The 17,603-nt window shown below is 46.8% G+C and overlaps 1 protein-coding gene across 5 annotated transcripts in view; it reads right to left on the reverse strand.

Annotated features, from left to right (window-relative positions):
* The window catches only part of LOC143439647 (uncharacterized), a 70,329-nt gene that overhangs the window by 16,025 nt on the left and 36,701 nt on the right, over positions 1-17,603 (reverse strand). For 2 of the 5 annotated variants that reach the window (XR_013107754.1, XR_013107752.1), the window contains exon 3: positions 11,064-11,236. Coding sequence is in view for 1 of the 5 variants with exons in the window: in XM_076925998.1 (XP_076782113.1) it covers positions 11,205-11,236 (32 nt within the window). In the remaining 4 variants the exon portion in view is untranslated. The other 3 variants (XR_013107750.1, XR_013107751.1, XM_076925998.1) reach the window with 3 other exon arrangements.

Below are 17,603 nucleotides of genomic sequence, written 5' to 3' on the forward strand. Positions count from 1 at the left end.
GTTCTTTTAATTCTTTGAGAATTCCACACAAATAAAAATAATCCAAATATTTTTCTTCTTTCCCTGTTGAGTCCAGCTTGTATTGTGCACACAAGCTCGTGGTTGTACACTGTCATGTTGTCGTATTGTTGAGTAGTACAACAGCTGGGATGTATTATCAGACTTTGGGGAAGCAAGTATTAAGATAATATATACTATTGTTTTATCTGGGGGGCTGGGAAGCTGATAGGTGAATGAATGACTATTTATAAGCATCCCCAAACAAAATAAGAAACAGAAGAAAAAAACTCACACCAATGATAGTAATCCTCAGAAGAGTAGGACCGGGAGAGGCGAAAACTGTAGACTTGTTCTGCATATTGTAATATCTATGCAATAAAGTGGGGGAGAGAACTCTAACATTAGGGGGGAAGCTGTTGTTCTAAGCAATGTTGTTCTGGGGCTCTGTGGATGCATGTTGCTTTTTAGGGGTTAAAACAAGATACCCCACTCCTCGACTCTCTGCCTGCCTTACCTCCAAGAAGTGCCTGCTGCTACACACAGGTGTAAAGTTGGAGGCTGGGCAGGTGTGACAGAGGACACGAGTCCAGTCAGTTCCTCAAACCTCTGCATCTCATGTCTCCAACCACCTTGGATCCATGATGTACATGAAAAGACAGATTTGTAGGAGACTCAGCTGCTCAATAGTCCAGCCACTGCTTAACCACAGCTGGTTCCTTGTTGGCTATACACAATTATTTCTCAGATCATGGGAAACTGATCTTCAGGAATCTGCCTTGGCCCACAGTCTCTATTGTCTCAGGGTGCTCCCTGTCCTCGGCTTTTCCACATACAACTGTCCTCTGCAGTCTAAGGTACTTAGGGAACCTAAGTGACTCTGGTTTACCCTCTCTCTGAACCTAAACAGCTTACAAGGCACAAAACCCACCTCGTTGCTTTGGAGTGGATTCTTCCTCAGGGATCATAGCATCTTGGTCATGGAGTCTTCCTGAAGAGCACTGCCCAGTGGAAGCAAAGTCGAGCCCTGTCTGGGTAGGTACTTCCACAGGACTCTAGACACCATTATCAGAATGGCTTCATCAAATGTTCCCCTTAACTTTCATGTTTATTAAATGATTTAAAATACACACTAGTGTGAGGTAAGGGATTGGGACCCTGCCTAAGTGTCATGGAGTGTGGGGGTGGGGGGTGGCTCCTAAATATGATGAAAAATGTATGTGTTCACAGAAGAGCATGAACTCCTTGGCTTCTTTGACAGAAACAGACAGGAAGCTCATGCAGGCCTCCCTAGTGGATGATAGCCTGTGAACTCATGGGATGGAAAGTATACTTTCTCAGCCCCATAGCAGGGCTGAAGACCCCACTACCCTTCTTCCACAGTGGTCTCCACGGGTGCAGAGCTGCAAAGGACGCTGTCTCAAGGCCAAGGCCTCCCATTCTAGAGGAGGGGTGTGAAGTCCATGACAGACTGGCATCTGGAGTCACTTATGTAGGTGGACCCAGAGCTGTGTTCAGACTTAGGAGTCCACTCTCTGCATTGCTTGTGAGGTGACAGGTAGTGGAGGGGCTGAGCAAAGAATGGAGACTGGAGATAGCTGAAGGCCGAAGGCATCAAACCCAAATGCTGTCTCCAGTCCAGACACAGGAATGGCAGGGTGGGGTGACATGTGTGCCTGCCACTTGCTTCAGCTGCTCTCCCCAAACCAATTACAGAGGTGACATTTTTGGGTAACTCAGTATGGGATGTGTTCCCAAACTCCACCCCCTACCCCTCTCTCCCTCTTGAAATAGGGCCTCCTATTTCAAGGCTTAGGCTGACCTTGAACTCTAACTTTCCCACCTCACCTCTGTAGTGCAGGGATTACAAGGGTGTGCCACCTGTTTACACACTACTTGGGCTTGAACCTAGGTCTTCCTGCGTGCTAGGCAAACAATCTACCAGATGAGCTACACAGCCTAAGCTTACACGTTTGCATTTTAGATAGATGCATTTTACGGAGAGAAAAAAAAAATCAGGGATGTAAGTTCCTCTTTGTGTGATAGCATTGTGATTTTTTGTCACATAGCGGTCGGCATTGGGTGAGTAGGACCCTAGGCTGAGCAAGCAGGCTACACACTGTGGCTTCTAGAATTTTAAGAATAAGGGGGCATGAGCAGCCTGGATTCTGGGGAATGAAGATGGCTAAGGCATGGAGTGGGAGGTGTTAGTGAACGTAGCCACAACGAGACAAAGCCAGAGTTGGGAGGCTCCAGTGTAAGGAAGTAGAGCATAATTCTCTTGTACAAGGAAGCAAGCTGGCAAGATCCACCCCCCCCCCACCCCCAACACACACACACATTGAAGTGTTCTTGGGAGAGTTTCTAGCAGTAGTTATGAGACCACACATCATGCAAAGGGCTACCTACTGCTTGGTTCATGCTCTCGCCCCGGCCGAGGGCTTTGATCATCCTAAGATTTATATTGCCGATGAAGAATTTTGTGACATTCCTGCTGATGTGGAAAAGGGACTCAGGACAGTCGGAACAAAAGGCGACAAGAGAGCACATGGTTTAAACAATGTAAGATAGAATTCAGTTTTCTCTTTTAGGTGAGCCCAGTCTGGAGATAAATGTAGACTCCAGAGTAACGCCAAAGTCATCCCTAAGAGGCAATAGTTTGGTAGTCCAATATGGCTGCCTAAAGACCTCTCTAGTCGTGTATGCAGCTCCAGGCCTACATAGGGAAGAACTGGGTGGCTCCTTTCCTTGGCATCCTCTCTGGAAGTCATCTGTAACTTGCTTCTGCTTGCACTTCATTGTCTAGAATCCATCACAAAGTTACACCTAGCTGCAGGGAAAGCTGGAGAGCGTGTAGTCTTTTTTTTTTTTTTCAATTTTATTTTGTGTATTAGGGATTGGACTTTGGGCTGGGAACAGTTAAGGGCTCTATATCCTTTGCTTTACTCCTTTTTTTTTGAGACATGATCTCACCAAGTTTCCCAAACGAGCAGAATAATCACGTGTGCTGATCTGAACGCCAACTTAGAGGATGTGGCACAGGCTTACAGTGGTGAGGGAGGGAGAGTTCTTGACAAAAGGGGGTAGGAGGATGGGCTAAAATAATAGAACTGGGAGACGGCGTACAGTGGGGTGGGTGAGAAGCAGCCTAGTGCAGGGAGGAGGGTAGGACCCAAATGCAGCTGACCTGTAAAAGGCCAGAATGCTGGGACAGGGAATAGCTTTTCTGCAGGGCACAGGTGGATAGAAGATGAAAGCAGAAGGCGCCAAAAGGCTGGTGCCTCAAGTGGACTGAAAGCATCTCCCGACCTCTAGCCTGTGGCCCCCTCCCTAGACACCGTAAGCCAGAGTTGAAGATAATGACAGCACTGTATTCCATCCCGTTCTGACAGGTGTTGGTAAGGCCAGGCTCTTGTTGAGAGGGCATGAGAGTGGCTTCTTCATCTCCTCCAGCTTTTGATGGTGCTGTGCATCCCTTGGCTTGCAGATGCATTCCTGTAGCTCCTGGTCCCCTAGGGCCTACACTTTTCCTTCTCCACTTGGTGTGTTCCTATACAAGCCACTCTTGTGTTATGAGGACCCTGGTCATTGGGTTACAGGCTCTGGAATCTGGAGTGCCTGGTCTGCTTGATTATGCCTGCCCAAATTCTCATAGCAATGAGAGCTTCAACTCAGGGGGACTAGAATTGCTATTTCTCCTCGTACGCTTATACTGGAGCTGCCCTGGGCCATTAAAAAGACCCCAAGCTCACACTAGATTCCACAGCTGTAACCACTGTGAACCAACAAATCCCATTTCCCCCTAATTTATTAGCTTAGCAACGATCTACTGCCTTTCAGTGCAGGGCCTGACAAACATACACTGTTTTCCTACTGACTTCCAGCCAGGTATGTGGTGAGGAGTCTGGCCAGCTGGCAAGGAGCATCCCTGGGCCAGGGAGACTGGTAGGGATGTAGCCAAGGCTTCCCCTTCGATTTCTTTTCTGCCTGGTCATGGGGGCTTCTTGGCAAAGAGATGGATGATGGCCTAGTTCTGCAGTTCAGAAGCCCATAACTACCAGCCTCTCTGCCCTGGCTCTGTATCTGGTTTCTGCATCCTTTTCAACACTTGTGTGTGTGTGTGTGTGTGTGTGTGCGTGCGTGCATGCACACATGCGTGTGCATATGCATGCATGCACATGTGTGTGTGTGTGTGTGTGTGTGTGTGCAAGTACATGCCTAGAACATTTGGAAGCCAGCCTTGGACGCTATTCCTCAGAAGCCCAGGAGCTGTTAACCTTGCTACAGTTTGTTTGTTTTGGAGACAGTGTCTCTCCCTGGGACTTGGGGCTTACCAATGAAGCTAGGCTGGCTGGCCAGTGAGCCCCATATGATCTGCCTGTCTCTGCCTCCCCAGAGCTGGGGTTGCAAGTGCAGATCATTAAGCCTGGATTGTTGTGTGGGTTCTGGGGACCAAACTCAGGTCTTCATGTTGGCTGACTCTGGTGGGAGTGGTGACTCAGTGTCTACCAATTTCACCAGCCAGCAGCAAGCTTTTCTTCTGGCTGCTACGTCAGTCCCCTGCTGTGCCTCTGGACTGTGTCATTTGCTAGGGCTTCAGGGACAGTGTTACAGACTAGGTATCCAAACAATAGGCATTTTATTTTTATTTTTATTTTTTATTTTTAGTTTGGTTTGGGGTTTTGAAGAATGAGGTCAAAGTCTCCTTCCTTTCACAGAATTTGCTGGTGAAGGAGAGTGGATCCCTTGCCCACTCCCAACCTCTGGCAGCATTTGGCATTTATGCAGCAACATTCATTGCCTGCCTCTGCCTCCTGATGCTTCCTCCCCGAGTGTGTGCCTGCCACCCTTTAGAGGCCCAGTTCTATTGAGTTTTGGTCCTTACTACTTCCATTCCAACTTTGTCTCTCCTAAGCATGTCTGTTGTGACCTTGCCTCTGAATAAGTTTGCTCTGAGGTACTTTATCTTCCAAACTTTGAGCCAAACCATAATGAGTCAACCCTTAACAAGGCTCAGAAGTCTCACCTCCTCCAGGAAGTCCTCTGTATTCCCTGCTCTACAATTCCATTCTCTAGGACTCCTTAGCACAGACTGTCCTAGGTTTAGCATGACTCCTGTTTGGTGTGTATGATTTCTCCTAAGTGGGCTTTATTCTGGAGCACAGCACAGTTAGCTCTTGGACCCACATGCAGTCCAGCAGAAGAAGCTCCCTCATCTAGTGTGGTTAACAATGGAGGAAATATGGTGACTTGAACATGAAAAAAGAGTGATGGCTGCCTGCAAGGACCCAGCATACACTGGGCAGCTGATGTGGGCAGGAGTAGCAAGTCAAAGCCAAGCCTGGTGTGGGTGAATAAGCTGCACAGGTCACTTTCTGCATATCAGACAGGTAGGCCTGGTCCTTGCACTGAGGGCTGCAGAGTGCCCAACCTCCTGATAGAATAAATCTACCAACCATTTATGCTGAGACCATCTCAAACACTCCTGTGTGCTCCAGGTGTCAAGGGGAGTAGCCACACAGGAATAAATTTAAAAATAAATAAATTTATAAAATAAAAAAAATAAAAAATAAATTTATAAATTGACAGGAATTCTGAGCCCCAGACGGGGGACTCCTCTGGAGTCCAGGTTTAGGGAAATAGTGTTGTCTTTAGTTATATAACATGAATGAACATAGTAGGTCCAAAGGAGAGAATGCCAGACAGGCTCATTTGATTCACAGTGTCAACATGCCCAAAGCCTGAGGCCCGTCAGAAATGTGGTGTGTGTGTGTGTGTGTGTGTGTGTGTGTGTGTGTGTGTGTGAGAGAGAGAGAGAGAGAGAGAGAGAGAGAGAGAGAGAGAGAGAGAGAGAATGTAGACATAGAGTACCAAGAAATGGGAGATACTGCCTTCTCTTAACAAGATAAAGCCCAGGCAGAGTTAACCTTCCTCTGCCCTTGACCTTACCCAGAGGGAGACCAGCCTGTGCTTCAGGGCTGTGTGGTCAAGTCATCTTATGTAGGATTGTTGATGCTTCTGTGGCCAATGACATGTGCTTCATCCAATGAACCTTCTGTTATGGTTAATTACTGTCAGCTTGGTGGAACTTAGAATTAACATGGAAGCACCCTTCTGCGTGTACCTAAGAGAGTGTTTCCATACGTGTTTAACGCAGCAGGGAAGACCCACCTTAATGTGGGCAGTTTCATCTCCAGCTCTGGAATCCTGAATTCAATAGAAGGGAGAGAGCTGGACACCAGCACTCACCCACCTCTGCTCCCTGACAATGGATACAACATAGCCGGCCACCTCAGGCTGCTGCTGTTTTAATGCCTGCTACAGGATGGGCTGTATCTTCACCCTGTGACTCAAATGAACTCTTCCTTCTTTAAGTTGCCTTATCAGATGCGTTGTCACACAGTTCAAGATTGACGGAGATACTTCTCTCATCCCAAACTCACTCAGCATTTGCCTCACTGGTCCTAGGAGCTCTCCTACAGGGAAACAAAGTGACCAGAGCAGGCACTGAGACCCATCATAAGCAGACAGCCTGCTCGACATCCAGCCCAGCCCCTCCCCTTGCTCCCTGGTGTCCCTGAAATCGTAGTTTGCCCTTGGAGCTTCATTCTCTTCATCTCTGCAGTGGGTTTTGTCGCCTACCACTCCGACTGTTGTGAGAGCTAAGGAAGCTACCCCCAAGGGTGCTTAGCAAAGTGGCTTTGCATGGTAGGCCTTGGAGGGCCCAGCTCCTACTACCATCTACAACACCTACACTGCTTTTTATAAATGCTCCAAGAACATTTATAAAAATGGGATACACTTCTTCAGTGGGTAGAGCACCAACTCTTCTCAGACACTGTGTTCTTGTTGATCACACTCTTCCCTGAGTGAAGACCAACTGACTGATTAGGTGAATTAATGAATGACATTCATTCCTGGGCCTACATGGTAGCTTGAGAAGGTGAGCCATCCTCTGTACTTGTACTTGTACTAGTGGGCAGCCCTGCCTTCACTAGAGGGAAATAAACACCTTGCTTATTCTTGCAGTGGAGAGCTGAGATGTGGATGGTGCTCTCTAAGCAGCCATGTGAGTTCAAGGCCCATGGGTCATTGTCACTGAGCTGCTGAATCAGATCAGTCACACCAGCTGTAGTTTTGTGTTCATCTGGAGGCATACAAAAGTGTCACCTAACAGAGCTGGCATCCTCTGATGCCCAGCTGCTTCTCTAAGTGTCCTATGGGTCTGCAACATCGACCTCGACAGGGGCAGACTCTTCAGAATGCAGTCTCATTCAGACTTAGGAAATCATTGCTTACTGTTCCACAAGACCTGGGACAGGCTTGTATGTCATCAAGTACAGCAAGATGGTCTGGCTGGGTCATCCCTGAAGCAAAGTCCAGCTCTTAGGAGTTGCAAAAACATGTATCCAGTAGCTGGTCAATGGAGCAAGGCTCAAGGGGAGCTCAGTTCTGTCTCTTCCTGCCTTCTTAAGTTCCTTCTCTGCCCCTCATCACCAACCTGGCTTTTCTTACAGTGATGATGAGACAGCTCTCTGCTATGTGAGGAATTGATGGAAACAGAGTTCATTTATTGTTTTATGAAGGAGCATGTTTTGTTTTCACGAGAGTTGTTAAGGCAAGTTCTACAGCAGGGACTTTATCAGCCCTCTGCTTCTGCCTTGTGAGTGTTAGCCCAGGCCCCAGCATGTGTCCTCAACCTTCTAAAGCATCCCACTCCCTCCTCCAGTTGTGCAGGCTGGCACACAGGCACACCTGGCCTTCCTCCTTCCTCTCTTTCCTACTCTGGAGAGAACTTAGGCATGTCACCAGTGACAGTAAAATCCGATGACAGGATAAGAACCCCTAAATCTTCCAAATTACTACCTAAGTTTCCTCTAGCTCTGTTTCTTGACATGTCCAAACCCAACCTCCCTGGGATCCAGACACAGTATACAACCCATTGTCTGCACCTCCAGCTACTTCTGAGGCTCCAGGATCCTCCTGGGGCACCTTCCCGGAGTAGGTGGAGCTAAGGTGAGGACTGGCCTGGAAATCTCCCAAGCCCTGTTCTGTCTGTTGAAGGCATCTTTACTTTCCTCTTGGAAAACCAGCCAATCAGTGCAGAACTGCAGTGAATATTCCATGGGACTCCAAGAGGGGACTGCCAGGTGGTGAAGGGTGCTAACTCCTTTTCCGAACATCTCTGAGCCCACAGTGGAATTTCAAAGGACAGGTTAGATTGTCCCTGAGCAGTGGAAATTAGGCATCTGTCCCCAAGTTCAAGTTAAACAGTGGTTGTGATCCTGGTGTCAACTATGCCAGAGCCTTAAGGGAGCATCAGGGGAGCTTTTCAGCTTGATCGTGGCCCACTATCCTGACTGGTCTGTAGTCCCAGGATTTGCCAAGAGCTGTGTCATTCCTGGGTCCTAATGATGGCCCCTCACTTGCCCTAGGTGGGAAAGCCATCACCTGTCCCCTTTCTTTTCATATTTTAGGGAGAAAAATTTTTTAGTTCATGTGGGGAGAAGCTCATCCTGTAAAGTACTCATTTCTTACTTAAGAACCAACATGTCAGGTCGCCTTCCCCGTTCCTTTAAATATACAGCAAAGTAAGACAAGTGAATCGGGCGGAACATGGTTGGAGAAGCTTAGACGTTGTTGAGCTCTTCTCTGCCTCTCCTGACACAGTCTTAAAAAAAACATTACATTTAGCATTGTGTGTGTGTGTGTGTGTGTGTGTGTGTGTGTGTGTGTGTGTGTGTAGGGAAAAAGAAGGCTACTCAGATGAGAACCCTATGGGTTGCACTCACTATATAAGGACTGTTTACAAAGGCCCAGACAGGGCACCAGGATTTGTTAGGTGTTGGTGGATTTCTTTCAACCGAGCCCTGGGCCTGAAAGACAATGGGAGAGAATGAGCTGAATCTGGAAGGAAACTGATATGAGGAGAGGTGGCCTTGTGAGCAGCTATGATTTTCAGTGGGCAGGTGGGTACAGTCAGTCTGAGAACAACAAGACAGGAAGAGTAACCCATTCTCACCCTTCTGCCCTGGCCTCCACTGGCCAGACCAGACAGAACTCTATAATGTGGCCCATGGGGAGAGGGAATCTCCAATATGCATTCAGGAAGGGGAAGGAGCCTCTATTGTGGTCTACAGGGGGAGGATGAGCCCATGGTGTGGTGTACAGAGACTAGCCTCACAAGATAGAGAGACAGTAAAAAGGGTCAAGACTGGATCAGGGATGGTGTGATGGGCCAGACACACACACACACACACACACACACACACACACACACACACACACAGTGTAATCATTTCCTTTTAAAGATTGGTCCAGGAGGGCTGGAGAGGGGTTGGTGGCATCTGAACTGCTCTTCCAGACATCCTGTACTCTGCCTGGTTTTCATGTTCTCTTTTCTTGATACTGTAGCCATTTAGGGGTGAGGCCATGTAGCAGGATTGTAGGCTGTGCTCTGAAAATAGAACGTAGGACCCTCAAGTCCTCCCCCTACCCTCCCCTGCCCTCCCCTACCCTCCCCTGCCCTCCCCTGCCCTCCCCTCCTCTCCTCTTCTCTTCTGTCTCTCTTTCGATTCCATCAGCAGAGCAGTATTTGTCTGCCACAAGCCCTTCCCAGTTTGCTGCCTCACCATAAGCTTCCAACACAGTCTAGAAACTACAAAGCTATGAGCTGGAATAAACCTTTTCTCATTATAAGCTAATTCTATCAGTTGTTCTGCTACAGTCATAAGCTGACTGATCCAATTATCTTGTGTTATGATTATTTCTGTTCAGTTTTTAGGAACTAACTAACTAACCCTGCTAACTCAGATGGAAGATTTGGGGGACAGAGATTGTTTTTATGAGAGTTCTCCATGGTCTTATGCCCCCTCCTTTACATAACATGTATATGTGTGTGTGTGTGTGTGTGTGTGTGTGTGTGTGTGTGTGTGTGTGTGTACAGGTACCAGTGAGGTGATGTTATAATTCCAGATCTAAACCATCAGATCCCAGTGATCTTACACAATGAATGCTTTCTCTTGTTCACACTACCCAGCCGTCTTGGTCCATTTTCTGTTGCTATAGTGAATCCTGGAGACTGATAGTGATGCAAAGGTTTCAATTTTGCATGGTTCCAGAGGCCCGGCATCCAGAAACAGAGCTCTGGCCTTAGCCTGGCTGTTGGGGAGGTGGAGGGACAGGATAGGAGAACAGAGGAGAGCATATGACAAAAGGGGGGGGGGAGAGCAAGGGAGTGGAATGTACCTATATAATCAGCTAGTTAACCATCCCCCCACCTCGGTACAGTTGACCTGCCCCTGACTTTGAGAATGGTCCAGGACTTTCTGAAAGATTGATGGCCTCCCAGCAGCTCCACAATGGCCACATGTGGCATGGTGGCTGCAATATTGCAAAGCCTAAAAAGATATCCTGGGCCTGTATCCTGTCCATGTCCTAACTCTCAGGATCTCAAGAGGCCTTGCACAGTGAGAGCTGAAAGGTGACATGGGCCAGGCCAATGGAGGTGCCCGTGTGTTGAGGTGTGGTCTGTTGCCATGTATTGTAATGGTAAATTCTGTACCCAAAGGTCTAGGCTTGTATGCTCATGCTTACAAGCTTTTGTTGTGCAAACCTTGTTCCTTGATTTAAAACTATTGGTTAAATAAGATTGGCTACAGCCAATTACTGGGGGGGATAAGAGGTAGGTGGGATTTGAGTTATCTGGTTGAGGGTGGAGAGAAAGGAGTGAGGAGAGACCAGTAGGAGAAGGAGGAAGAACAAGAGGAGAGAAGAAAGGTACCATGAGGGAAGAGAGATCATGAGCACATGGCCAGGAGAAACAGCAAGTATCTGGAGTACACCGCTGGGGAGGTAGCCAGGCCAGCAGTTAGAAGAGTAGATTAGGGGTTACCCCCAGTAATCATCAACGCCAAATGAAATAACAATAGTTTGATTCTCATTTATTTGTAAGCTAATCGAGGATAAGTTTAAAATGGTTCTACTACACACATGACCTCTGAGATGAAGCTGTCATGGTAACCACCTCACATGGTGGTAAGTTAAGAGGTTAGCAGGGTCCTTACCTGATCAAGAGAATGAGGTGGTTTAGCTTTAAAATCTCCTTGGGGGTCGTTTGTGGCCTCCCTGTTGGCTCTTTCAATAATTCAGATTCTGATACAATCTGCCAGGAGAGAATGAAAGCATCCAGAGACCCAGCCGTGAGTTCAGTGTCTGCTTACAGCAGAGAATTTGGACACTAGAAAAAAAGAAAACAAGAGGCAGCTGTATCTCCTTTCCTGGGGACAATGACTCCAACTTCCTGCCATCTTCCTTGTCCTTTTTAGCTTGCAGTCCCCGCTTCATTGAGTTTGAAGTAGACATGCTAGTCATTCATTCATTTTCATTTGTTGAACACACGTGTTGAGCCCTGCATTGTGATGTCACAGTTGAATACATGGACCACATGTTGTTCTCATGGGCATACAATACCCAAGGTGGTTGTAAAATTCAGCAGGCAGAAATAACAAGAAAACTTGCAAACACTTGGACATCACAGAGCACATCACTGAATCATCCGTGGGGCTGAAGAAGGAATTTCAAAAGCAGTGAAAACTGCACAGAACTCGAGGTACAGCAGTAGCTGTGCCAAAGGGGGTGCTCGTAGCATGATATAAGGCTGATATTAGGAAAGAGAAACATTTCAAGCCAGCGATTAGGGTTCTCACCCTAGGAAACCAGAAAACAGCTGACAGAGTCAAAACTCCAAAGGGAAGCAGGTTAAAGGAAACTAAAACAGGAGCAGAAAACCAATAAAACCAAAAATAGGAAAAGCAGCAAAACAGAAAGATGCTTCTAAAAGGAAAAGAAAAGGATACATATCTAGCAAACTAAAAGATACATATTGAGCAAGACTGACACAAATGAAGAAAAGAAAAGAGGGGGGCTGGACAGATGCCTCAGGGAGTAATAGTGCTTACGCTCTTCCAGAGGACTACAACTAACCTCCGTAACTCCAAGTCTAGGGGACCTAGCGCCCTCTTCAGGCCTCACTGTGCAATTATGCACACATGACATACACTCACAGTGACATAACCACAAAAGCATGAATAAAAGTAAAAATAAATCTAAAGACACAACTGTGACAATACACAGGAGTACTATCAGAAGCAAAGCAAAAGGCTGTCAGTATGGGCTGATCTTGTCATTAAAAGATAGTAAACGGGGGACTAGAGAGATGGCTCAGAGGTTAAGAGCACCGGCTGCTTTTCCAGAGGTTCTGAGTTCAATTTCCAGCAACCACATGGTGGCTTAAAACCATTTGTAATGAGATCTGGTGCCCTCTTCTGGCCTGCAGACATTTATACAGGCAGAGTGCTGTATACATAATAAATAAGTAAATCTTTAAAAAATTTTTTTTATAAAGGATAATAAGCAGTGACTTTGTGTTCATAAGTTTAACATCTCAAAGGAAATGGACGAAGTCTTTGACTACCGCTTTAGAAACCTTCACATCTGCTTTCGGCTCCCTTCTAGACACAGTGGGACTCTTTAGTTCATGGCTCCCTCCAGGCATTGCAACAATTGTATTACATAATGACAACTCACTAGGCAGGTCTTAGTTTGGAGAAAGAGTTCCTCTTAACCATCAACACCAAGACAACTTCAAGTGGTGGAGAAGAAGGCGGGGGTTCTCTGAACACAGACACAACCTTTCTTACCTTTCTTGCCTTTCCGAGGAGACGAAAAGCTGCCAGCAAAACTTCAAAGTTTACCCTGAAGCCCCAAGTCACCCCTTAAATATTTAATATAACAGCAGAAAAATTATTCAAAATAGTTTGCATGTATAGTGTGTATGCACACACAAACATTTGTGAATGAGTCTCATTACAGATGGTCATATGCATAGCAGATAACTATCTTTTTTGATTCCTTCTTACCTTATTTTTTATAGTGTCTATTAATTCTTTGAGAATTGTATACAATGTAATTTGACAATATTTATTCCCTTTCCTCTACTTAGTTGTTGAGACAAGATCTCCAATGGAAACCAGAAGCTCACAGAATGGCTAAACTTGTTGGCCAGTCTCTACCCTTTCATGCTGGATATGCACAACCATGCAGGCCTTTTTACATGGATGCTGGGATCTGAACTCAGGTCCTTATGCTTGTACAACAAACACTTTATGATTGAGCCACCACCCAAGGACCAGAAAATCTACTGCTTTTTACAGAGTGGTTGACCTCTTAGTGGTGGTTTTATTCTCATGTATCTTCAGTCCCAGGGCTCCTGTATCATTTTCCCAATGGCCATGCTACCTTCCAGATTTAGAAACTTCTATGGTCTTCCATATACTTCTTACACCAGTAGTAGCATGTTGGGTCAACGTCAGGAGCACACACTTATTCTTAACAAGCACAGCAAAAGCAGGTATGGTGGTTTCTGCCATCTGTAATCCAGGGCCTAGAGGGACTGCTAAGATTTCAGATCTGGCATAGGTTACAGCATAAGATGCTGCCCCTCCCCCAAAATCAAACCATAGAACCTTAAAGAAAACCAGTCTATCTGTGGCAATAGACTAGTGAACTGAAGGCTCCATGTGTCCTAGAGACAGGACCTTATCTGCCTAATCCCCACACTCAGAATCACAGAGTGCCCTGGAGAGACGCCCATGTGTGGGTATGTATGCATGTGTGTGTGTGTGCCTGCACACACATGTGGTGTGTATGCAGGTGTGAATGCTCTGGCCAGAAGTTAACCTTGGGTGTTATTTTTCAGTAACTATTCTCCTTGTTTTTTGAGTAATCATCTCTCACTGATTCAGCTAGACCACATGGCTATCAAACCCCAAAAAGCCTGTCTCTTCCTCCCCTGCCTTGGAACTGTAAGCATGTACCATCCTGCCTGGCTTTTTAAAAAAAATATATAAGCTCTCTGTCTGTGGAATCAAACTGAGATCCCCATGCTTACACAGTGAGCTGGCTAGTTTTGTCAACTTGACACAGGCTAGAGTCATTTAGAAGGAGAGAACTTCAAATGAGAGAATGCTCCCATAGAACAGGCTGTAGGGCAAGCCTGTAGGACAGTGTCTTAGTGATTGGTCCGGGAGGGCTCATACCATTGTAGATAGCGCCATCCCTGGGCTGGTGGTCTTGGGTTCTATAAAAAGCAGGCTGAGCAAGCCATGGGGAGCAAGCCATCACGCAGCACCCCTCCGTGGCCTCTGCATCAGCTCCTGCCTCCAGGTTCCTGCCTAGCTTGAGTTCCTGATGTGGCTTCCCTCAGTGGGTTGCTTTAGGATTTGTAAGCTAAACAAGCCCTTTCCTCCCCATCTTGCTTTTGGGCGTAACGTTTCATCACAGCAGTCACAATCCTAACCAGACGCACACCAAGCATTTTGCCGACTGGCCATCTCCCTGTCACTTACATGCTTACTTCCAAAGCAAAGCTTCTTGCTTTCTTCAAGTCTTTGGTTGAAAGCCACCTTCTTCACTACGCTGACTCTGAAAACTGCAACTTGCTTTGCTTTTTTCACCTGCTATTTCCAGCCCCCCCCCAACCCTGTGTCATGTTTTACATTTGGTTTTTTTTCCACCCGCTGCTCATTTTGCACAACTACGATGCAGGAGAACAGAATTCTGTCTGTTTTGTTCAGTGATGAATCCCAAGTGCCCAGGACTATGACGCATGCACAATTTCTTTTCAATAAATATTTCTTGAGTGAATACCCGGGCCTATTCCCTTGCGAATTAGCTTGCCAGCCAGGAGATCATGTCATACCAGAACTTCCCAGAAGAGGGCAGCCGAGGAACGCCAGAGACTGCCGAGCGGCGGCGCTTTGAACTCAAGAGTCTCTGAACAGCAAGATAACGACGCTGGGAGGAGTGAACTCCCGCCCCACTTACTTCTAAGGCAAGTTTTTCCCCTAACAAAAGGGTTTGGTGTAGGAGGCCTCTGGGGAGCCGATAAGGCCCCTATCCATGGCGCAGGAGGTTGTTTACCAAAATTCAGGTGTAAAACTTTGAGAAACTGTTGAGTAGAAACAAGGTCAGCCAGTCTCCCACGGTGGGAGGAGGGGGTGAAGAAGGCCAGCAGAGAGGATCTGCATTACTCCTTCAAAGGACAGAAAGTGTCGTTTGCTGGCTACTATCTAGGGTAAGAACTTAGTCCCTAACCCGTCTCTAGTCTTATTCTGGCTAGATTCCAGCAGATGACGTTACAAGAACCAGGCCGACACCCACCCCAGGTCAGTCAGCACCTTCTTTCCGGGTGCTTCTGTTACCCATTCAATCAGGGAATTGAGTTGCAACAGAAACAAAACCTTCAAAAGCCAAGTTCAAGGTGAAGACACCTTAGATCGAATTCAGCATTTGAGTGTGTCTGGTTGGAGATTGGGGTGGGGCTTCAGGGTAGGCATTGCTGGGGCACCTGAGTCTGTTGACCCAGAACTGGCCAATTAGCTGGCCAGGCTATTACAGCTTGGAGGACGACTCAAGCCAGCATTTGTTGAGTGCTTCTTGTGTGCCAGACACACACAAGGCATACCAGCAGCATTTTCCCATGAATGTCCAGAGTGACTAACTCTGAAATCGGTAGTTCTCAACCTGTAGGTTGAGACCCCTTTGATAACCCTCTATTTCCAAAAAACATTATGGTTCATGACAGTAGATTTTATGATTGGGGGTCATCATGATAATAGGAACTGTATTAAAGGGTTGACACATTAGGAAGATTGAGAACCACTGTTTAAAGGTGGTGTGAGAGAGGTTACCCCTCACCAAAAGACCCCACCACCCCTGCGGCTCATCCTCGGTCGTGTGGAAGGAGTCATCTACTGAGAGGAGTCACTATGGATCCCGCAGAATTGAAAGAATATGTAGTCTAGCTCTGACAGATGGAGAAACTGAGGCCTTGGGGGTAGATGGGAACTTCCCAAGTCCTCACAGAGAACTTGACACCTGCAGCCTGCTTGAGCAGAGTGTGCAAGGACAGACTTTATGACTTCATGTTCTGGCTAGTGTCAGGTCCACTCAAAGGCTTTCCTTTTTCCTTCCGCAATTCTAGAGTCTGAGTGTGATGGTGCATGTTTGTAACCCAGGCCCTCAGGGGTAGGAGGAGCTGAATTCAAGGCCATCCTCCTCAAAGCTTGATTCCAAGTCTGTACCTGGAGGAGTTCTTCCCTGCACCGTGTCACAAAGGCACCGATTGCAGGTTTTTGTTTGTTTTGATTTGTAGGCTCCCTCCGTTGGCCTTGACTCTTACCATCTGCTTTTAGTCAGAGCTTGTGCTTAGACAACACTATTTCCATAAAGATGCGGCCAGGTCACAGAGCGAGGCCCTGTCTCTAGATAAATAAATGAATAGACAAGCACTTAGAACAAGCGGTCAAAGCACTCAGTGTGGACCATTCTTGGTCTTTATAAGTTATCTCATGTTGCATCTTCAGACTCTCGTGCTAGGGTCTCGTGAATGGCCAGGTCACTTATGGTTTCATTTCTCACAGTGTCTTCAGAATCTGGTGCCATCTGCCCTTACAGGCCGAAGTTGGCCCCCAGCTCAAATGCTCCTTGACCTCTTGTGGCCAGTGTGGACTATCCAGCTGGTCAGTCTTGTTCTTGCTTTTCCTTGCCCTCAGCAGGTCACCAACAACCTTTGATAATCTTTTTGGAACTTCACATTCTCTGTAGCTATTCCCCATGTCCTCTGTTCCACAGAAAGGAAAATGATTTTAACAGCCACAGTGAGTTGAGATGGGACAGTTGCTGGAACCTCCTCTCCCTGAGGTATACTCGATCCTAGAGGACCCCAGGGTTCTCCTGGAAGCAGCTATCCCTGGGACTCCTGGAGGGGGCCAAGGTCAGGAGCAAAATGTCAGTGAGGTAGGACCCTATAAGTCTGGGATGAGACCATGTGAGATATGTCTCCTGTGTAGTGGCCTGGCACAGCTTTGGGGCTTGTGAACATGGTAGTGTACCTGGGGCATCAAAGACTCACCCACCATTTCTGCATCCCTTGCTTCTTTGAAGGCCCTTCCTTTGTTGAGAGTTCTGCCGTCAGACTGCCCGGGTTTGTGTGCTAGCTGCTGTGAACCATGTGGATCTGGCTAGTATCTCTCTTTGCCTTGGTGGCTTCATCTATGAATGGGAATGTGATTCCTTGGGTTTTTCTGAGCTTGACTGAAGGGTGAGGCTCTATATCATGCCAGGATACCATGGTTATGTTTCACTGGGTAGAACTGGTTCCCCAGCACCCTGCCTGTCCAGAAAAGGGGTGCTTTGTTATTTCTCTCAACTAACTCATTTTATGTGTTAAAATCAGAGCGAGTATGGATGTAGATCTGTGCTTAGAAAGAACAACCTTTGAGGGGTGTGGTTATGTGAAAAGACAAGTTCAGGGTAATCTGTGATAAGCACCAACCCACAGCACCCTCATTGACAAGGTTATAGGTAAGAGGCACTAGGAAGGAGATCCAGGGAAGAAATCTGGTTCCAGGAACCGAGGAGGGCTATTCAACCCCTCCATAGTCACATTTTAACCAGGAAGTATTTCTGTCTTTCTCCTTCATTTTGAGCACACATTATCTTTTCAATTAAAAACAAGAATGAAAACAAACAAAAATTCAAAT

The sequence above is a fragment of the Arvicanthis niloticus genome, chromosome 1 (genome assembly GCF_011762505.2).
Source record: "Arvicanthis niloticus isolate mArvNil1 chromosome 1, mArvNil1.pat.X, whole genome shotgun sequence".
In the NCBI taxonomy this organism is placed as follows: domain Eukaryota; kingdom Metazoa; phylum Chordata; class Mammalia; order Rodentia; family Muridae; genus Arvicanthis; species Arvicanthis niloticus.